The following is a 23361-nucleotide window of genomic DNA, read 5'->3' on the forward strand; positions in this document are numbered from 1 at the left end:
TCACTGTCCGCCCCCTTCGCGGCTGCACCCGCACCCGGGGAGCCCCCCGCAGCAGGGCTGCAGCCACGGCCGCCAGGTGTTGCGGGGCCCGTCCAGCTGCAGGGGGACCCCGGGGCCCAGGGTCCGGCGGTGGCGCTCCACGGCCCGCGCCACGCGCGCCAGCACCCGGTGGAACGAGGGCTCCGTGTCCGGGGTCAGGGCGCGCGCCTCCGAGGGGTCCCGGGCGAGGTCGTAGAGCAACGGGGGGTCGTGGCGGGTCACCCCGGACCCCGAGCAGGGGCAGACCCCGCGCCCGTAGCAGGCGGCCGCGCCCTCGGGGTGGAACACGGGCGTCCGGTAATGCACCTTCCATATGGCGCCTCCTGGAGGGAGAGGCAGGAATTACAGCCCGCCCGGCCGGTGTGGCTCAATGGGTAGAGCCTGGGCCTGCAGACTTGAAGGGTCCCGGGTTCGATTCCCGGTCAAGGGCACGTGCCCGGGTTGCAGGCTCCATCCCCAACCGGCCAGGGGCGTGTGGAAGGCAGCCGATCCATGATTCTCTCTCATCATGGATGTTTCTATCTCTCTCCCTCTCCCTTCCTCTCTGACATCAATAAAAATATATTTTATTTAAAAATAACAAACAAATAAATAAATAAATAAGCAAGCAAGCCCTGGCCGGTGTGGCTCAGTGGGTAGAGCCTGGGCCTGCAGACGGAAGGGTCCCGGGTTCGATTCCCGGTCAAGGGCGTAGGCCTGGGTTGCGGGCTCCATCCCCAACCAGTAGGGGGCGTGCAGGAGGCGGCCGGCCCATGATTCCCTCTCATCATGGATGTTTCTCTCTCTCTCTCCCTCTCCCTTCTTCTCTGAAATCAATTTTAAAAAGAAGAAACATATATAAATAAAAAAGAAATAGAAATAAATATTCGCAGGTGAAGATTAGCCCCCAAAATAAATAAGCAATGCAGGTGAACACAATAGACTTGCAAGGTGGTTAGGGTCAGACTCGCACACGGGAGTGTGTGCCTGTCTGTGCAACTGTGTGAGTGTGTGCAGAATACCCCTTAAGTCCCAAGCCGGTGTGGCTCAGTGGATAGAGCGTCGACCTGCAGACCAAAGGGTCCTGGGTTCGAATCCGGTCAAGGGCACGGACCTCGGTTGCAGGCTCCTCCCCGGCCCAGGCCCTGGTCGGGGCGCGTGCAGGAGACGACCCATCGATGGGTCTCTCTCACATCGATGTTTCTCTGTCTTTCTCTCTCTCTAAAAATCAACGGAAAAATATCCTTGAGTGATTATTAAAAAAAAAAAAATCAATAAAAATACTAGTATATTCAAGCCCTGGCCTGTGTGGCTCAGTGGATAGAGCATCGGCCTGCGGACTGACGGGTCCTGGGTTCGATTCCTGGTCAAGGGCACATGCCCGGGTTGCGGGCTCTGACCCCAGTAGGAGGTGTGCAGGAGGCAGCCAGTCCATGATTCTCTCTCATCATGGATGTTTCTCTCTCTCCCTCTCCCTTCCTCGCTGAAATCAACAAAATCTATATAAATTTTTTTAAAAAAGAAATGCAAACCAATAAAAATATCCTCAAATAAATATTAGCAAGAAAAAGCAAAGAAAAGCAATGCATTTGCAAGGTTAGGGTCAGGCGCGCACACAGGCGTGCACGTGGGAGCGTGTGCCTGTGTGTGCACGCGTGTGAGTGTGCACACAACGTCATGCCTCACCCATAGGTATAACACCCCGTCTCCCAGAACAAAGCGATGATTGGCAGCTGGGAGGACGACACGACCTCCAAGCACCTCATAGCGGAGCCACCGTGAAAATGAGCCTCCGGCAGAAGCGGAGGGGAGAGGGTCAGGGTGCCTCCTGGGCCACTCACTTTCTCGCTGGTGCCACCGGGCCGCGTGCAGAAACTTCTCGCAATAATGCATCAGGAACTCGTGGTCCGAGTGCTGGGCGGTCCCCAGCAGCAAGGGGAGCAGGTCCCGGCCGTCTATCACCCTGCAGAGGGCACCCCGGAGACACAGGGTTGGGGTAGTGCTCACGTGCGTGCACGTGCGCGGAAAGTTAGCGCAAAACTTGGCGAGCTGAGGGGCGCAGCCGGCCACCGGCTCGGCTACGAAGAGCATCTTTGATTAAATGCTCATGAGGCAGCTGATGGTTCGGCTCATGTTATTGTGTATCGAGTGCAAAAATAAGCTGCCCAGCCCAGCCTGGGTGGCTCAGTGGTTGAGCGTCATCCACCTAGGAACCAGGAGGTCCCCAGTTTGATTCCTGCTCAAGGGCACAGGCCCGGGTTACGGGCTCCGTCCCCAGCAGGGGCCGTGCAGGAGGCGGCCGGTCCATGATTCTCTCTCATCGTTGATGTTTCTGTCTCTCCCTCTCTCTGAAATATATTAAAAAAATATATATTTTTATAAAATCTATACTAATAACAGGGTCAATTTGCTACTTAGACCGGATGTCTTTCGGACAAAGCCGCGGTGGTGGGGCTGAGGCAGAGGCGGTTAGGGGCGATGAAGCCGGCAGGGGAGGGCAGTTAGGGGCAACCAGGCCGGCAGGGGAGAGCAGTTAGGGGCGATCAGGCCGGCAGGGGAGAGCAGTTAGGGGTGATCAGGCCAACAGGGGAGGGCAGTTAGAGGAGATCAGGCCAACAGGGGAGAGCAGTTAGGGGCGATCAGGCCTGCAGAGGAGGGCAGTTCGGGGTGATAAGGCCTGCAGAGGAGGGCAGTTCGGGGTGATAAGGCCAGCAGGGGAGAGCAGTTAGGGGCGATCAGGCCAGCAGGGGAGGGCAGTTAGGGGGTGATCAGGCCGGCAGGGGAGGGCAGTTAGGGGGCGATCAGGCCGGCAGGGGAGGGCAGTTAGGGGCGATCAGGCCGGCAGGGGAGGGCAGTTAGGGGGCGATCAGGCCGGCAGGGGAGAGCAGTTAGGGGCGATCAGGCCGGCAGGGGAGGGTGGTTAGGGGCGATCAGGCCGGCAGGGGAGAGCAGTTAGGGGCAATCAGGCTAGCAGGGGAGAGCAGTTAGGGGGCGATCAGGCCGGCAGGGGAGGGCAGTTAGGGGGCGATCAGGCCGGCAGGGGAGGGCAGTTAGGGGCGATCAGGCCGGCAGGGGAGGGCAGTTAGGGGGCGATCAGGCCGGCAGGGTAGGGCAGTTAGGGGGCGATCAGGCCGGCAGGGGAGGGCAGTTAGGGGCGATCAGGCCGGCAGGGGAGGGCAGTTAGGGGGCGATCAGGCCTGCAGGGGAGAGCAGTTAGGGGGCGATCAGGCCGGCAGGGGAGGGCAGTTAGGGGCGATCAGGCCGGCAGGGGAGGGCAGTTAGGGGCGATCAGGCCGGCAGGGGAGGGCAGTTAGGGGCGATCAGGCCTGCAGGGGAGGGCAGTTAGGGGCAATCAGGCCGGCAGGGGAGGGCAGTTAGGGGGCGATCAGGCCGGCAGGCAGGTGAGCAATTAGTAGCCAGTGGTCCTGGATTGCGAAAGGGCTGTCAGGGATCGGGCCTAAACCGGCAGTCAGGCATCCCCCAAGGGGTCCCAGATTGGAGAGGGTTCAGTCCGGGCTGAGGGACCCCCCCCCCCACTGCTGTGCATGAATTTCATGCACTGGGCCTCTAGTATTTTTTATAAAATAAATAAAATAAAATAAAATAAAATAAAATAAAATAAAATAAAATAAAATAAAGCAGATACTTGATCCCAGGAGAACATGACAGGAACCCTGAGTCCGTTCCCAGACCCCGACTTCACGGACCCTCTACATGCACCACGTGACAGGGGCAGGGCCATGGCACATGTATGTTGTCTGTGTGCAACATTGAATGGTCGATTCGGGAAAGGCTGCCCGGTACCTGTCCTGGGGCGTCTCGCCGCCCCCCAGCCGGACCACGGTGGGGAACACGTCCATCAGGCTGGTGGGCTCGTGCACCTCCCGGCCGGCGGGCAGCACCCCGGGCCACCGGAAGATCCCGGGGACCCGGATCCCGCCTTCCCAGCCGCCCATCCCTTTGCCACCTGCAAGGAAATGACATCGTGAGCGATCGCCAGGGGACTGTCCAGCCTATTTTTATTTTATTTTTCTAAAATACATTTTTATTAATATTTTTTCCTTTTTTTAGAGAGAGAGAGAGAGGAAGGGAGAGGGATAAAGAGATGAAAACATTGATGAGCCCTGACTGGTGTGGCTCAGTGGATAGAGCGTCGGCCTGCGGACCGGAGGGTCCTGGGTTCGATTCCGCTCAAAGGCATGTACCTTGATTGCGGGCACATCCCCAGTGGGGGGCGTGCAGGAGGCAGCTGATCGATGTTTCTGCCTCATCGATATTTCTTACTCTCTATTTCCCTCCCTTCCTCTCTGTCAAAAATCAATAACCTATATTTTAAAAAAAATCGATACGAAACATTGATGAGCTGCCTTCGGCAAGATCGTGCCCGCCACCTGGACACGTGCTCTGACCCATGTAACACAAGAGCCGAGAAATTGTCAACTGTATTGGACAGAAATAGGAAAGAAACAAATACGTAACTACATCCATTTTGGTCTGTTTTTTAAAAATAGATTTTATTGATTTCAGAGAGGAAGGGACAGAGAAAGAGAAACATCCATGAGGAGAGAGAATCACGGATTGGCTGCCTCCTGCACGCCCCCGACTGGGGATGGAGCCCGAAACCCAGGCCTGTGCCCTGGACCGGGAATCGAACCCTGACCTCCGGGTTCCTGGGTCGACGCTAACCACTGAGCCACGCCGGCCGGGGAGTTTTGTGGAATCTAATGAACCAGATAAACAGATGATCAAAAATAGACCCAGAGACAAGGAGCATGGAACAGACCGAGGAACCTCAGAGGGAAGGCAGGGGAGGGTGGGTGGGGAGGAAGAGACCAACCAATGAAACTGTATGTGTATATGCATCACCCGTGGACACAGACAAGAGAGGGATGAGGGTTTGGGGTGGGGGGTGGGGGGTGGGGAGTGGGGGCGGGCTGGGAGAGGTGAATGGGGGCTAAACGAGGACCTATGTAACAATTCTATGCGAATAAAATGGTAATATGCTAATTAGACCGGATAAAATGGACATCTTCCGGACGTCCTTCCGGACAAAGCCATGGTGGCAGGTGCCAAGGGAGAGGTGATTAGGGGCGATCAGGCCAGCAGGGGAGCAGTTAGGGGTGATCAGGCCCGCAGGGGAGCAGTTAGGGGCGATCAGGCCAGCAGGGGAGCAGTAAGGGGCGATCAGGCCGGCAGGGGAGGGCAGTTAGGGGTGATCAGGCCAGCAGGGTGCAGTTATGGGTGATCAGGCCAGCAGGGAGCAGTTAGGGGTGATCAGGCCGGCAGGGGAGCAGTTAGGGGCGATCAGGCTGGCAGGGGAGCAGTTAGGGGCAATCAGGCCAGCAGGGGAGAGCAGTTAGGGGTGATCAGGCCAGCAGGGGAGCAGTTAGGGGCGATCAGGCCAGCAGGGGAGCAGTTAGGGGCAATCAGGCCAGCAGGGGAGAGCAGTTAGGGGCGATCAGGCCAGCAGGGGAGCAGTTAGGGGCGATCAGGCCAGCAGGGGAGCAGTTAGGGGCAATCAGGCCAGCAGGGGAGCAGTTAGGGGCAATCAGGCCAGCAGGGGAGCAGTTAGGGGCGATCAGGCCAGCAGGGGAGCAGTAAGGGGCGATCAGGCCGGCAGGGGAGGGCAGTTAGGGGTGATCAGGCCAGCAGGGGAGAGCAGTTAGGGGTGATCAGGCCAGCAGGGGAGAGCTGTTAGGGGTGATCAGGCCAGCACGGGAGCAGTTAGGGGCGATCAGGCCAGCAGGGGAGCAGTTAGGGGCGATCAGGCCAGGAGGGGAGGGCAGTTAGGGGCGATCAGGCCGGCAGGGGAGGGCAGTTAGGGGCGATCAGGCCGGCAGGGGAGGGCAGTTAGGGGCGATCAGGCCAGGAGGGGAGGGCAGTTAGGGGCGATCAGGCTGGCAGGGGAGGGCAGTTAGGAGTGATCAGGCCGGCAGGGGAGGGCAGTTAGGGGCGATCAGGCCGGCAGGGGAGAGCAGTTAGGGGCGATCAGGCCGGCAGGGGAGAGCAGTTAGCGGTGATCAGGCCGGCAGGGGAGCAGTTAGGGGCGATCAGGCATGTAGGCAGGTGAGCTGTTAGGAGCCAGTAGTCTTGGATTGTGAGAGGGACGTCCAACCAGCAGTTGGACATCCCCTTGGGGGTCCTGGATTGGAGAGGTTGCAGGCTGGACTGAGGGAACCCCCCACCCTTGCATGAATTTCGTGCACTGGGCCTCTAGTTCGATAAGAAAGATTAGAACAAGAAAATAATAAAACAATTAAAAGAAAAAAAAAACGAATCAAATTTGATCATGAGAAATTGTCTTTTCTACCCTCGATAGTAAAGCAAACTCCTTGCCCGGCCTGTGTGGCTCAGTGGTGAGCATTGACCTGTGAACCAGGAGGTCCCGGGTTCGATTCCTGGTCCAGGACACATGCCCGGGTTGCCGGCTCGATCCCCAGGAGGGGGCGTGCAAGAGGCAGCCAATCCGTGATTCTCTCTCATCACGGATGCTTCTCTCTCTCTCTCTCCCTCTCCCTTCCTCTCTGAAATCAGTAAAAATATATTAAAGGAAATAATAGAAGAAAAATCCTTGGTTAGCAGGATTTTCTGTCTTAAGGGGATGGCTCCGTTCCAGGGAAGGGCTGGAATGAGGAGGGAAGACCCCCTCAAGAATTCGGGGTACCCCTCACACTTACCCTTATAGATCCCGTTCCAGCCCCCGTACTGGTGGGGTCCCAGTTGAGCCTCCAAAGACCCCCCATGATCCGACGTAAAATACACGAGGGTCCTGTTGGTGAGGCCTTCCCTGTCCAGGACATCCAGGATCCGCCCTGCAGAGAACGGATGCATTTGAACCAATCGGCACAGACGACTGTCTGCCGGCCGGTGTGGCTCAGTGGTTGATCATCGACCTATGAACCAGGAGGTCAGGGTTCGATTCCCGGTCAAGGCACAGGCCCGGGTTGCAGGCTCCCTCCCCAACCAGTAGGGGGCGAGCAGGAGGCAGCCGATCCATGATTCGCTCTCATCATGGATGTGTGTCTCTCTCCCTCTTTTTTTCCTCTCTGAAATCAGTCAAAATGTATTTTAAAAAAATCAAAAAAACTAACAAAACACATGAATGTTGGTCTTTTATTCCCGACAATCTGGGGGCATGGGTTAAAAGGGCTTAGTTGCTGGGTAGGAGGTTGGTATTATATACACGGCCCTCTATCCCTTAATAAAGCTATTCTTGCCCTGGACCAACTGGCTCCGTGGTTGAGTGTTGACCTAGGAACCAGGAGGTCAGGGTTCGAATCCCAGTAGAGGGCACAGGCCCGGGTTGTGGGCTCGATCCCCAGTAGGGGGCGAGCAGGAGGCAGCCGATCCATGATTCTCTCTTATCATGGATGTTTCTCTCTCTCCCTCTCCCTTCCTCTCTCTGAAATCAATACAGTATATATCTATATCTATATCTATATCTATATCTATATCTATATCTATATCTATATCTATATCTATATCATCTCATCTATATCTATATCTATATCTATATCTATCTCTATATCTATATCTATATCTATATCATCTTATCTATATCTATATCTATATCTATATCTATATCTATATCATCTATATCTATATCTATATCATCTATATCTATATCTATATCTACATCTACATCTACATCTACATCTACATCTATATCTATATCTATATATCTATAGCATCTATATCTACCTATATCTATATCTATATCATCTCATCTATATCTATATCTATCTCTATCTCTATATCTATATCATCTATATCTATATCTATATCTATATCTATATCTATATATCTAATCTATATCTACATCTATATATCTATATCTATAACTATATCATCTATATCTATATCTATATCTATATATCTATATCTATATATCTAATCTATATCTATATCTATCTATATCTATATCATCTATATCTATGTCATCTATATCTATATCTATGTCTATGTCTATATCTATATCTATATGTATATCTATATCTATATCTATATCTATATCTATCTATATCTATATCTATATCTATATCTATATCTATATCTATATCTATATCATCTATATCTATATCTATATCTATATCTATATCTAATCTAATAAAAACAAGACAAAACAGTTAAAGCTTCACGTTGAGACAAAAGAAAATTACACACATAAAAACGAAGGGTCCGGGAAGGTCTAAGACGGAGGCTGATGATGGTGTTGGCGTTGGATATCTCTTGGTGAAAAATGGTCTTCAATGGTGGCTCTAACTTCCTTTAAGTTATACAAAGATATCGCACCCAATCTCCCCCGATTCCTTGCTGTACAGTTCACCATTCCCAGGACATGGAAACAACCTAACGGTCCCCCAGTGGGTGAAGGCATTAAAAAGCGGTGGTATGTCCATACAGTGGAATAGTATACAGCCAGGAAAAAGGAAAAAAGGATCCAGCCCAATGCAACAGCATGGGTGGACTTCAAGGGCATGATGGTGACATAAAGGAAACCAATACCGTATGATGTCATGTATACGTGGAATCCAATAAGATAAAATTACAATTAATCTGGCACTGACTCACTCACCCACCATCCAGTCCATCTCCTCGACGTTGTCTCCGTAGAGCCCGTGGCGGCTTCTCCCACGGAAACTCTCCGTGGTGATGAGAGGGGTGTGGACGTGCAGAAAGGACACGAAGAGAAGGAAAGGTCCTTGCTTGTTCCTGGAAATAAATTCAATGGGGGCACAGCCTTTTGGTTTGGTTTTTATTTTGGCGCCTGGCTGGTGTGGCTCAGTGGTTGAGCGTCGACATTGGAACCAGGAAGTCATAATTTAATTTTTCGGTCAAGGGCACAGGCCCGGGTTGCGGGCTCCATCCCCAGGGGGGGCGTGCAGGAGGCAGCCGATCCATGATTCTCTCTCATCGTGGATGTTTCTCTCTCTCCCTCTCCCCCCATCTCTCTCTAAAAAATAATAATAAAATAATCAGCCATAGAGGGGGGGTGGGTAGAGGCTGGGGGGGCGGGAAATGGGAGACATCTGTAATACTATCTATTTCCTATATTTAAGCCTAAGTGTCCATCTTTTCGACCGTCCGACCGGTAGCTATGACACACACTGACCACCAGGGGGCAGACGCTCTGACTGGTAGCTATGACGCACACTGACCACCAGGGGGCAGATGCTCTGGTAGCTATGACGCACACTGACCACCAGGGGGCAGACGCTCTGACTGGTAGCTATGACGTGCACTGGCCACCAGGGGGCAGACGCTCTGACCGGTAGCTATGACCCTCACTGACCACCAGGGGGCAGTCGTGCTGACCGGTAGCTATGACGCGCACTGACCACCAGGGGGCAGACGCTCTGACCGGTAGCTATGACACACACTGACCACCAGGGGGCAGACGCTCCGACCGGTAGCTATGACGTGCACTGACCACCAGGGGGCAGACGCTCCGACCGGTAGCTATGACACGCACTGACCACCAGGGGGCAGACGCTCCGACCGGTAGCTATGACGTGCACTGACCACCAGGGGGCAGACGCTCTGACCTGTAGCTATGACGTGCACTGACCACCAGGGGGCAGATGCTCCGACCGGTAGCTATGACGTGCACTGACCACCAGGGGGCAGACGCTCTGACCGGTAGCTATGACGCGCACTGACCACCAGGGGGCAGGCAGTCCGACCTGTAGCTATGACACGCACTGACCACAAGGGGGCAGACGCTACGACCCGTAGCTATGACGTGCACTGACCACCAGGGGGCAGACACTCCAACCGGTAGCTATGACGTGCACTGACCACCAGGGGGCAGACACTCCCGACTGGTAGCTATTACATACACTGACCACCAGGGGGCAGACGCTCTGACCGGTAGCTATGACGTGCACTGACCACCAGGGGGCAGACGCTCTGACCGGTAGCTATGACACACACTGACCACCAGGGGGCAGACGCTCCGACCGGTAGCTATGACCCTCACTGACCACCAGGGGGCAGACGCTCCGGGGGCAGATGCTCCGACCGGTAGCTATGACACACACTGACCACCAGGGGGCCGACACTCTGACTGGTAGCTATGACATGCACTGACCACCAGGGGGCAGACGCTCTGACTGGTAGCTATGACATGCACTGACCACCGGGGGCAGACGCTCTGACTGGTAGCTATGACGTGCACTGACCACCAGGGGGCAGACACTCCCGACTGGTAGCTATTACATACACTGACCACCAGGGGGCAGACGCTCTGACCGGTAGCTATGACGTGCACTGACCACCAGGGGGCAGACACTCCCGACTGGTAGCTATTACATACACTGACCACCAGGGGGCAGACGCTCTGACCGGTAGCTATGACGAGCACTGACCACCAGGGGGCAGACGCTCTGACCGGTAGCTATGACGTGCACTGACCACCAGGGGGCAGACGCTCTGACTGGTAGCTATGATGCGCACTGACCACTAGGGGGCACACACTCCAACCGGTAGCTATGACGTGCACTGACCACCAGGGGGCAGACACTCCCGACTGGTAGCTATTACATACACTGACCACCAGGGGGCAGACGCTCTGACCGGTAGCTATGACACACACTGACCACCAGGGGGCAGACACTCCATGCAGGAGCTTTGGTGACTTGGCAGCTGCAGTTCTCGGGCGACGCACCCAGAACCAGAGAGGAGGGAGGCTGATTCCGGGGTGTGTCACCCGAGAACCGCCCTCTCGCCATCCGGGACACCTCGGGGGATGTCTGAGAGCTGGTTTCACCCCGAACCCAATAAGTCAGGCCGTGGGACCCTCATTGGTGCACAAATCTTCATTCAACAATAAAAAACAAAAAACTAGCCCCCCAAAAATGGCCATTGCAATGACTAGCTCCTTCCTCAAATATTCGTCTTTGCAACTCAACCCACAAGAAGCAAATGAGAGAATGTTCTTGAGTCTGAGGTTCTTTCCTGGGGCTGTGTTTCCCCTCGGAGAGTCTGTTGAAAGAAATGAATGCTGGTTTTATGCATCCTTTTTTTTTCCCTCTCCCTGAATATCGTCATCCTTATTTATTTTAAAAAATATATCTTTATGGATTTCAGAGAGAGGAAGGAAGAGGGAGAGAGAGGAACGTCCGTGATGAGAGAGAATCATGGACCGGCCGCCTCCTGCACGCCCCCGATTGGGGATGGAGCCTGCAACCCGGGCCTGTGCCCTTGACCGGAATCGAACCCGCGACCCTTCAGTCTGCGGATGGACACTCTATCCACTGAGCCACACCAGCCAGGGCCCCCATGGCTCATGGGATCCAAGCCTGTCTTTTTGGACCTGGCACACATCACCATGCGAACACTCAGGGCAGAAAATAAATTCTGAATATCGTCTCCTCACAAACGAGAGCCATGAGTCGGACCTGCCCCCATTTCCCCCTCCCCCTCCCCCTTGGCCCCCCTCCCCCCGGGCTCTCACCGTTGGATAAAGGACGAGGCCTCCGTGAGCATGAGCGACGCCGTCCTCGAGAAGTTCATGGGCTGCTCCGTGATGCCGTGGTTCCTCATCAGGAAGCAGTCCGCGCGGACGATGAGCGCGCCCAGGACGTGCGAAGAGATAAACAACAAGGTGGAGGCAATGACCGAGCAGACGACGGGCGCCCAGGAGACCGGGAGGAGGCCGGTGCGTTTCCCCGCGGCGAGCGTCAGGGCCGCCAAGGCCGCGATTTGCACGCCGACGTGGAGGGGGCGCTCCAGGCGGGCGCGCTTCTCCGAGAGGTCCCAGCGGGCACAGTCGCCCATCATGGAAAAGGGCATCCCGTAGAAATGGTCGAATCCGTGGCGGAGGGGGTGGTGGCAGTGGTCGGTCGAGGATTCACAGTTGAGACCCAGGTGCCATTTTCCTAAAAAAAGCAAGAATTGTAGGTTTCTATGCCCGGCTGGTGTGGCTCAGTGGTTGAGCGTCGACCTAGGAACCAGGAGGTCCCGGGTTCGATTCCCGGTCAAGGGCACCTGCCTGGGTTGCGGGCTCCATCCCCAGTCGGGGGCGTGCAGGAGGCAGCCGATCTATGATTCTCTCTCATCATGGATGCTTCTCTCTCTCCTTCTCCCTCTCCCTTCCTCTCTGAAATCAATAAAAATATTAAAAAAAGAAATCAAAAACAATTATTACTATAACATAGTAATGATTCGAATCCCCCATATATTTATTTTTTATATATATTTTTATTGATTTCAGAGAGAAAGGGAGAGGGAGAGAGAGAAAGAGAGACATCAATGATGAGAATTACAGATCAGCTGCCTCCTGCCTGTCCCCTACTGGGGATCGCGCCACTGGGGAGGTAGATATAGATATGTAGATAGATAGAGATAGATATAAATATAATTATTGATCATGATAACTTGGTCTCCTTTTTAAGAAATTATCATCCTAGCCCAGCCAGTGTAGCTCAGTGGTTGAGCACCGACCTATGAACCAGGAGGTCATGGTTCGATTCCCCATCAGGACACATGCCCCGGGGGGTGGGCTCAATCACCAGGAGGGGATGCTGTGGTTCCTCATCAGAACGCAGTCCGTGTGCGAAGAGATAAAGAAAAAGGTGGTTGCAATGATCGACCAGATGAGGGGCACCCAGGGATGGAGAGGAGGTGGGTGTGCCTCCCAGCGGCCAGTGTCAGGGCCTTGCAGGCCATGATTTTCACACAGAAGTTCTCTCTCTCTCTCTCTCTCTCTCTCTCTCTCTCTCTCTCTCTCTCTCTCTTCCTCTCTCCCTTCTACTCTCTGAAATCAGTAAAAACACGTTAAAGAAATGCACAGAGAAACGATGTTCTGAAAGCTGGGAAACATACACACCGATTAGTCCCGTGGCATAGCCCCGACCTTTCAGTATCTTCGCAAACGTCGTCTCATTGGCCGGAAGGCCGCCCGGGACTGCCGTCCACTGGAGAACGCGGGAGCCGTCGCTGGACACCATGCCTTTCGGGGGATCGTTTTACAAAGAAACGGCACCGTCACGCACTGGTCTTTATTCTTATTGTCGCAATTTTTTCCACTTAAAAAAAATGAGCATTTCCCAATGACAATTCACGGTCAGTATTATATACAAGTGGCCTGGTGCATGGATTCATGCACATTGAAAGGGAATTAGTGCCGAAACTGGTGTGGCTCAGTGGATAGAGCATCGGCGTGCGGACTGAAGGGTCCCGGGTTCGATTCCGGTCAAGGGCATGTATCTGGGTTGTGGGCTCATCCCCAGTGGGGGGCGTGCAGGAGGCAGCTGACCAATGTTTCTCTCTCATCGATGTTTCTAACTCTCTATCCCTCTCCCTTCCTCTCTGTAAAAAATCAAGAAAATATATTTTTTTTAAAAAAAGGGAATTAGCTAGAAGAAAGATTCGTGCGGTAATTATGTGACTGCAAAAAATTATATGTCAAAATAGTGTCTATAATACTAGTGGCCCAGTGCACGAATTCGTGCACGGCTGGGGTTCCTTGGCCTGGCTGGTTATCTGGGGCGATCGGTGCCGATTGGGGCAGGTCGGCCGGGGGGAGGGACCACGGTAGGTTGGTTGGCTGTGGGGGGTTGGCTGTGGGAGTGCACTGACTACCAGGGGGCAGCTCCTGCGTTGAATGTCTGCCCCCTGGTGGTCAGTGCATGTCATAGCGACTTGTCATAATGGTTGGTTAGGCTTTTGTATATATAGAAAGTATTATAAACAGTGACAGCTTTATATGTATCGCGCATGCGTAGGCCAACATTTATTTTTTTATTTTTTAAAATATTTTATTGATTTTTTACAGAGAGGAAGGGAGAGGGATAGAGAGTTAGAAACATCGATGAGAGAGAAACATCGATCAGCCGCCTCCTGCATGCCCCCTACTGGAGATGCACATGCAACCAAGGTCCATGCCCTTGACCGGAATCAAACCTGGGACCCTTGAGTCCGCAGGCCGATGCTCTATCCACTGAGCCAAATAGGTTAGGGCTCAACATTGATGTTTAAATTGCTAGTGTGCGTCATATGTACCGTCCGGCCGGTTGGGTGGACGGTCGGTCGGACATACGGTCGGTCCCTTAGCCTTTTATATATATTGATGAGTTTCTGATGGTGGTTCGACGTGTATATACTTTATAAAGTGAACCCGTGATATGTCCACTGCCCACCTGGCACTATACATAGTCATAACAATACTAGAGGCGCGGTGCACAAAATTCATGCAATTGTGGGGGCGGAGATCCCTTAGTCTGGATGGCAAGAGGGCACAGGCCAGGCAGAGGGACTCCCACGGGTGCACGATCGGGGCCAGGGAGGGACGCAGAGGTTGGCCAGCCGGGGAGGGACCACGGGAGGGCTCCAGGGCGTGTCTGGCCCGTCTCGCTCAGTCCCGATCAGCTGGTCCCCAGCAGCAAGCTCACCAACCGGTTGGAGCGTCTGGCCCCTGGTGGTCAGTGCATGTCATTGTGACTGGTCGACTGGTCGCCTGTCTGCCCCTGGTGGTCAGTGCACGTCACAGCGACTGGTCGACCGGTCGACTGTCTGGCCCCTGGTGGTCAGTGCACATCACAGCGACTGGTCGACCCGTCGACTGTCTGCCCCCTGGTGGTCAGTGCACGTCCTAGCGACTGGTCGACCCGTCGACTGTCTGCCCCTCTCTCTCTAAAAATCAATAAAAACATCACCTTGATGGAACATGCCTCGGCGGTCAGACACAAGGAAGGACTCACCCGATCGCAGGGGGTACCTGCCCGTGAGAAAGGCAGCGCGACTTGGGGTGCAGACGGAAGCCGCGGCGAGGTGCTGGGTGAGCCGCACGCCATCCTGGGCGAGGCGGTCGATGTTTGGGGTCCTGCAGGAGGGAGACGAGAATCATTTTCTTCCTTCAGCAATGAAAGCAGTGGCTTCCCCGTCAATATCTGAGGGTCATTACTGAATACATGAGGGTGACCTGGCTGGTGTGGCTCAGTGGTTGAGCATCGACCTATGAACCAGGAGATCACGGTTTAATTCCCTGTCAAAGATACATGCCCGGGTTGTGGGCTCCATCCCCAGTGCGGGGCGTGCAGGAGGCAGCCGATCCATGATTCTCTCTCATCTTTGATGTTTCTCTCTCTCTCTCTCTCTCTCTCTCTCTCTCTCTCTCTCCCTCCCTCTCTCTTTCTCTCTCTCTCTCTCCCTCTCCTTTCCTTGCTCTCTAAAATTAGTAAAAACAGGCGAATATTATGGTTTTAAAATATATTTTCATTTTACAATCGAGCCGTGACCTCCTGGTTCATGGGTCGATGCTCAAACCCTGAGGAACACCAGCCGGGCAAAACATGCTATTCTTAAGAAAGAAGGAAAGAATAAAAGAAGGAAAGAAAGAAAGAAGAAAGAAAGAAAGAAAATAAAGGAGAAAGACAGCCCTAACCGGTTTGGCTCAGTGGCTAGAGCGCCGGCCTGCGGACTGAAGGGTCCCGGGTTCGAATCCGGTCAAGGGCATGTACCTGGGTTGCGGGCACATCCCCAGTAGGGGGCGTGCAGGAGGCAGCTGATGGATGTTTCTAACTCTCGATCCCTCTCCCTTCCTCTCTGTAAAAAAAATCAATAACATATATTTTTTAAAAAAGAAGAAAGAAAATGAGAGGAGAAAATAAAAGAAAAAGAAAGAGATAGAAAGAAAGAAAAAGAGAAAAACATAAAAAAGAAATAAAGAAAGGAAAGAAAGAGAAAGAAAACAGAAAAGAAAGACAAGAAGAAAAAAGATAAAAAAAAGAAAAAAGAAGGAAAAGTAAAAAAAGAAAGAATGAAAAAACAGGAAGAAATAAAAAAGAAAAGAAAGAAAGAGAGAGAGAAGTACCCCCGCATGGGACTCAGTTGAGCTGGGGATGTCGCGAGCCCGGGCAGATAGCGGGATGCGGGTGCTTCAGGGCGTGTGCAGAATTCTCTTCACATCCCCACTGTACATTTCCAGGGTTCAATGCATCCCCCCAAGGTTCAGGGGGTCAGGGGTCCCCCCACTGGGGCAACACCCGGGGGACCGATGATCTCCTTCTTGCCTGATGGTGGCATTGCCATAGCAGCCGACGTCCCCGATGCCAAGGTCGTCCGCCATCAGCAGAAGGATGTTGGGACGTGAGGCGGATACATCCCTAGCAGCGTCGGTCGGACTCGAACCCAGGATGCTGATGGTCACGGCAAGCCAGGCTCTGCAAAGCAAGCTGACAAAGGCATGCTTAGCGTTTCTTTTTTTCTTTTTTCTTTTCTTTTCTTTTCTTTTCTTTTCTTTTCTTTTCTTCCCTCCCCTCCCCTCCCCTTCCCTTCCCTTTTCTTTTCTTTTCTTCTCTCTCTCTCTCTCTCTCTCTCTCTCTCTCTCTCTCTCTCTTTCCTCATTGATTTCAGAGAATGAGGGAGAGGGAGGGAGAGAGAAACATCGATGATGAGAGAGGATCATGCAGGATTGTGGGTGGGCTCCAGGGTGTGTCCGGCCCATCTTGCTGAGTTGCAATCAGCCAGACCCCAGCAGCAAGCTAACCTACTGGTCGGAGTGTCTGCCCCCTGGTGGTCAGTGCATGTCCCAGTGACTTGTCGACCGGTCGACTGTCTGCCCCCTGGTGGTCAGTGCACGTCATAGCGACTGGTCGACCGGTCGACTGTCTGCCCCCTGGTGGTCAGTGCACGTCATAGCAACTGGTCGACAGTCGGCTGTCTGCCCCTGGTGGTCAGTGCACGTCATAGTGACTGGTCGACTGGTCAGCTGTCCGCCCCCTGGTGGTCAGTGCGCATCATAGCGACTGGTCGAACGGTCAACTGTCTGCCCCCTGGTGGTCAGTGCACATCATAGCGACTGGTCGAACGGTCAACTGTCTGCCCCCTGGTGGTCAGTGCACGTCGTAGCGACTGGTTTACCTGTTGACCGTCTGCGCCCTGGTGGTCATTGCACGTCATAGCGACTGTTCGACTGGTCGGTCTGCCCCCTGGTGGTCAGTGCACGTCATAGCGACTGGTTGACCGGTCAGTCTGCCCCCTGGTGGTCAGTGCACGTCATAGCGACTGGTCGCCCTGTTGACTGTCTGCCCCCTGGTGGTCAGTGCACGTCATAGCGACTGGTCGCCCTGTTGACTATCTGCCCCCTGGTGGTCAGTGCACGTCATAGCAACTGGTCGACCAGTTGACTGCCCCCTGGTGGTCAGTTAACGTCATAGCGACTGGTCGACCAGTCGACTGTCTGCCCCCTGGTGGTCAGTGCACGTCATAGCAATTGGTTGAGCAGCCTTAGCATATCATTAGCATATTATGCTCTGATTGGTTGAACGGCCGACCGGTCGACTGGATAATTAGCATATTAGGCTTTTATTATATAGGATTGATCTCAGAGAGGAAGGGACAGAGAGAGAGAAACATCCATGACGAGAGAGAATCATGCACCGGCCACCTCCTGCACACCCCCGACTGGGGATGGAGCCCGCAACCCGGGCCTGTGCCCTTGACCGGGAATCGAACCCGAGACCTCCTGGTTCCTAGGTCGACGCTCAAACCACTGAGCCACAAGCAATGCTTCAAGAGAAATGATTTATTTTTGTTCTTGGCGCATTTGGTAGCGGGGACGTGGAGACGTGCGTAGGCCGACATGGGAGACTCTTGGCTGCGCCGCGTCCCTTCCTACCTGGAACGTTCCGGATGTAACATGTTCACTTTCTTGCTTCTCGTCTCCTGTGAGGAGGAAAGATATTATTCATGACACAGGCAGCTGGTGGCTGTTTCTCTCTCCTCATTGACGTTTCTCTCTCTCTCTCTCTCTTCTTCCCTGAAGTCAATAAAAATATATATGTATCTATGACGGAAAACACTTTACACTTAAAATCCTTTTCATCTTGAAATAATGAAGGTTTATGGCATGTACTATTATTATAGGTCAGATCATTTTTTCTTGAATCATTGGTGTTTAATGCTTGTAACATCATCCTATTTAAGATCATTTTTCTAGATATTAAGGTTTATTGCGTGTAACATTATTATATTTGAAATCATTTTTCTTGAAATAAAAAAAAAATAAATTCAAACCAAAAAGAAAAAAGGAAAAAACAAAACAATGCCCTAGCCAGTGTTGCTCAGTGGACAGAGCGTCGGCCTGTGGACTGCAGGGTTCCGGGTTCGATTCCTGGTCAGGGCACAGGCCCGGGTTGCGGGCTCTGTCCCCAGTCGGGGGCGTGCAGGAGGCGGCCGATCCGTGATTCTCTATCATCATGGATGTTTCTCTCTCTCTCTCTCCCTCTCCCTTGCTCTCGGAAATCAATAAAAATATATTTAAAAATATCCTATAGAATAGATTTAGGCTTTTATTATATAGGATTGATTTCAGAGAGAGGAATGGAGAGGGAGGGAGAGAGAGATAGAAACATCCATGATGAGATGAATCACGGACCGGCTGCCTCCTGCACGCCCCCGACTGGGGACCGAGCCCGCAACCCGGGCCTGTGCCCTTGACCGGGAATCGAACCCGGGACCTAATTTGCAAACTGCCTCCTCGGCTGGGAGTTGGACTGGGAGTTCGACCGGGAGGTGGGGGGAGCCGGCTGGCTGGCTGGACCCCCGCAGGCATGAATTCATGCACCCAGCCTCTAGCCTCTAGTATATATATATATATATATATATATATATATATATATATTTAAAAACAACGTTGACAACCTTAAGAAAAAAGAGGAAAACAAGCAAAAATTTTAAAGTAAGGATTTCTTTTCGTTTTAATTATATATATATATATATATATATATTTTAAAATATTGATTTCTTTTTTTATATATTTTATTGATTTTTTACAGAGAGGAAGGGAGAGGGATAGAGAGTTAGAAACATCGACGAGAGAGAAACATCGATCAGCTGCCTCCTGCACGCCCCCTACTGGGGATGTGCCCCCAACCCAGGTAACATGCCCTTGACCGGGAATCGAACCCGGGACCCTCCAGTCCGCAGGCCGACGCTCTACCCACTGAGCCACACCGGCCAGGGCCGATTTCTTCATTTTGTTTGGAAAAAGCGTGGGGGCAGCAGCGTCTGATACACGGGGGCGTCTTAGACGCGGAAAAATATGGTCTATTTCAAAGAAGAAAAGAGAAGAAAAAATCAGCAGAGGGTAGGATGCCGGCCCCCGGGGTGGGAGGTGGGGGGCAGATGAGACGGCTCGGGAGCCACCGGCGGCTCTCGGGGCCCTGGCGTGCGGCTCTTCCTCGGCCTGAGGCCTCCCCTCGTTAAATCAATCACCAGGGACCTGCTGATATAGTTTAAGTTTAAAAAATCGGGCTCTCCAAAAGGAATCTCAATCGTCGTCCTGTCGATTTTGGGGCTGCGTTGGCTCATGGGTTCGCCGACCGCTGGCCGGTCTAGAGAGCGTAATCCGCGATCCTGTGACGTCTACGGACCCCCAAAAGGCCCAGAGAGACGCTAAAAACCCAGCCAGGCCTTTCTGGAACATTCCGGAGCCATTTGCAAAACCCCCGGGCATTGCAAACACCGGGCACAATATTAGGAACAAACACCCAGAATTTCCGGAGGAGGAGGATGAGGCCCAGAAATCAGGATTTATTTTAAAAAAAAGATTCCCAGGTGATTCGAAGGTGCCGCCAAGGTGGAGAACCACTGCTCTGAAGTCAATAAATCAATAGCCCTGGCTGGTGAGGCTTAGTGGGTAGAGCGCCGGCCTGCGGACTTGAGGGTCCCGGGTTCGAATCCCGGTCAAGGGCACAGGCCCGGTCCATGATTCTCTCTCCTCATGGATGTTTCTCTCTCTCCCTTCCTCTCTTCTCTAAAAACCAATAGCAACCTATTTTTTTTTTTTTAAATAAAACATAGAAGGATATTCTGTATGCATTGCATCACTCAATCGTCTATTCATCTCCAGGCACGGAAGGTTCCGGACCAGTTTTATTTCCTTTCCAGTTCTCCCCGTGTTTCCCTACACCTTTGAAGATGAGAAAAAAGGGAAATCGTATAAAATTTCTGCACCACCTTGAGTCAAAACGACGTTCTTGCCCGGCCAGTGTGGGTCAGTGGTGAGCGTCGACCTAGGAACCAGGAGGTCCCGGGTTCGATTCCCGGTCAAGGGCACAGGCCCGGGTCGCGGGCTCGATCCCCAACCAGTCGGGGGCGTGCGGGAGGCGGCCGATCCGTGATTCTCTCTCCTCGTGGATGTATTTTTTTTTCTCTCTCTCCCTCTCCCTTCCTCGCTGAAGTCAATGAAAAATACATTTAAAAAATAAAATTTAAAGAAAAGCATAAAGAACAAATCAAGTCAAAGTTTAAACGAAATGAGTTTTCACGGCCGGACTAGAATAGGAACCAGACATTTTATTTTTTTTTAAATTAATTAATTAATTTATTTTTAAATATATTTTATTGATTTTTCACAGAGAGGAAGGGAGAGGGATCGAGAGTTAGAAACATCGATGATGAGAGAGAAACATCGATCGGCCGCCTCCTGCACGCCCCCCACTGGGGATGTGCCCCCAACCAAGGTCCATGCCCTTGGCCGGAATCGAACCCGGGACCTTTCCGTCCGCAGGCCGACGCTCTATCCACTGAGCCACACCGGCTCCGGCGATTTTAAAATCAAATCCAGGATCTGGCAACCCCCTCCCATCATTGCCGGAGACCCACTGGATGGTAAGAACGATTTAAGCTCAGGAAACCCATAAATTGGACAGTTTCATCACCTTTCATTTTTCATTTTTAAAAAATATTTTTGTTATTGATTTCAGAGAGAAAGGGAGAGGGAGAGAGAGAGATAGAAACATCCACGATGAGAGAGAATCACGGACCGGCCGCCTCCTGCACGCCCCCCCGACTGGGGATGGAGCCCGCAACCCGGGCCTGTGCCCTAGGGCGGGATTCGAACCCGGGACCCTTCCGTCCGCAGGCCGATGCTCTACCCACTGAGCAACACCGGCCGGGGCTGAGTGAAACGTTTCAAAAATCATCTCCATCGCTTGGCGACGCGTGCTGTGCGTGATCCACGTCCCACCCGGTTCAGGGTTCGAGCTCTGCAGAGGGGGCCGCCCGCAGATGTCGGAGACGAGACAAGAAATAATAATTTGGGAATTGGGGGGGCCCAGCCCCGAGAAGGGGGGACCTCCAGGACTCCTGGACTCTGGCTCAGGCCCCCCCCCATCCTTTTGTTGCGTTTGGGATCCCCCCACAGCCCTTAGGCCCTAGGCGGAAGGTTCCGGAAACAGGCGGATTATCTTATCAGGAAGGATTTACCGGGTCAACCCATGAGTCAACAGAGCTCCATGTCAACAGGACGCCGATGGCAATCTCTTTGGGGAGCCCAATTTTTTAAACTTAAACTATATCGGCCGGTCCGCAGAGATTCGCGGAATGAGGGGGCCCCCAAGGCTGAGGAAGAGCCACACGCCAGGGGCCAGAGAGCCGCAGGTGGCTCCCGAGCCGCGGTTGGCCGGCCACGGGGGACCCTGGACTTCAACGGTGGGTGCCCGGCCCTGACCTTCGCTGGGGCTCAAGGGTCGCCAGCGGTCAGGGCCCCTGGGCTGGACGGGTGAGAAGGGTTTCGTCAGCCCCGGCCAGTGTGGCTCAGTGGGTAGAGCGTCGGCCGGCAGACGGGAGGGTCCCGGGTTCGATTCCTGGTCGAGGGCACATGCCCGGGTCGCGATGTAATAATATTGCATGCAGTGAACGTGATAATATCTCAAGAAAAACGATTTTAAATAGAATAATGTTCCATGCAATACACATTAATATTTCAAGAATCGGTTTTAAATATAATAATGTCACTTGCAATCAACAGCAATTATTCAAGGAAAACGATCTTAGATATAATGTTACTTGCAGTCAACGTTATAACAGCTCAAGTAAAACGATTTTAAATATAGGAATGCTGCATGCAATAAACATTAATATTAATACTTCAAGAATATCGATTTTAAATAGAGTAATGTTACTTGCAATCAACAGCAATTATTCATGGAAAACGATCTTAGATATAATGCTACATGCAATAAACAGTAATATGAATATGTCAAGAAAAAGGATTTAAATATAATAATGCTACATGCAATAAACATTAATATTTCAAGAATCGATTTTAAGTAGAGTAATGTCACTTGCAATCAACACCAATTATTCAAGGGAAACGATCTTAGATATAATGTTACTTGCAGTAAACGTTATAATATCTCAAGAAAAAGATTTTAAATATAGTCATGCTACATGCAATAAACATTAATATTAATACTTCAAGAAAATCGGTTTTAAATAGAGTAATGTTACTTGCAATCAACAGCAATTATTCAAGGAAAACGATCTTAGATATAATAATGTTCCATGCAATAAACATTAATATTTCAAGAATCGATTTTAAATAGAGTAATGTTACTTGCAATCAACACCAATTATTCAAAGGAAACGATCTTAGATATAATGTTACTTGCAGTAAACGTTATAATAGCTCAAGTAAAACGATTTTAAAATATAGTAATGCTACATGCAATAAACATTAATATTAATACTTCAAGAAAATCGATTTTAAATATAATACTGTTTCTTGCAATCAACAGCAATTATTCATGGAAAAACGATCTTAGATATAATAATGTTACATGCAGTAAACGTGATAATATCTCAAGAAAAATGATTTTAAGTATAGGAATGCTACATGTAATAAACATTAATATTTCAGGAAAATCGATTTTAAATAGAGTAATGTTACTTGCAATCAACACCAATTATTCAAGGGAAACGATCTTAGATATAATGTTACTTGCAGTAAACGTTATAATAGCTCAAGAAAAAGATTTTAAATATAGTCATGCTACATGCAATAAACATTAATATTAATACTTCAAGAAAATCGGTTTTAAATAGAGTAATGTTACTTGCAATCAACAGCAATTATTCATGGAAAACGATCTTAGATATAATGCTACATGCAATAAACAGTAATATGAATACGTCAAGAAAAACGATTTAAATATAATAATGCTACATGCAATAAACATTAATATTTCAAGAATCGATTTTAAATAGAGTAATGTTACTTGCAATCATCACCAATTATTCAAGGGAAACGATCTTAGATATAATAATGTTACATGCAATAAACATTAATATTTCAGGAAAATCGATTTTAAATAGAGTAATGTTACTTGCAATAAACTCAAATTATTCAAGGGAAACGATCTTAGATATAATGTTACATGCAATAAACAGTAATATGAATACGTCAAGAAAAACGATTTAAGTATAATAATGCTACATGCAATAAACATTAATATTTCAAGAATCAATTTTAAATATAGTAATGTTACTTACAATCATCACCAATTATTCAAGGGAAACGATCTTAGATATAATGTTACTTGCAGTAAACGTTAT

At 51.1% G+C, this 23361-nt stretch overlaps 1 protein-coding gene across 1 annotated transcript; it reads right to left on the reverse strand.

Moving 5' to 3' along the window:
• Positions 1-17661, reverse strand: LOC308512200 (arylsulfatase L-like; the record flags this gene model as incomplete). The annotated part of the gene is made up of 9 exons (XM_081081997.1): positions 1-362; positions 1860-1981; positions 3823-3985; positions 6696-6830; positions 8594-8730; positions 11474-11897; positions 12848-12970; positions 14721-14842; positions 17639-17661. The coding sequence occupies 9 exons, from the start codon at positions 17659-17661 to the stop codon at positions 1-3; spliced, it is 1611 nt and encodes a 536-aa protein (XP_080938123.1).
• Positions 17662-23361: the final 5700 nt, after the last annotated feature.

Source organism: Myotis nattereri (genome assembly GCF_964212035.1).
Source record: "Myotis nattereri genome assembly, chromosome: Y".
In the NCBI taxonomy this organism is placed as follows: Eukaryota; Metazoa; Chordata; class Mammalia; order Chiroptera; family Vespertilionidae; genus Myotis; species Myotis nattereri.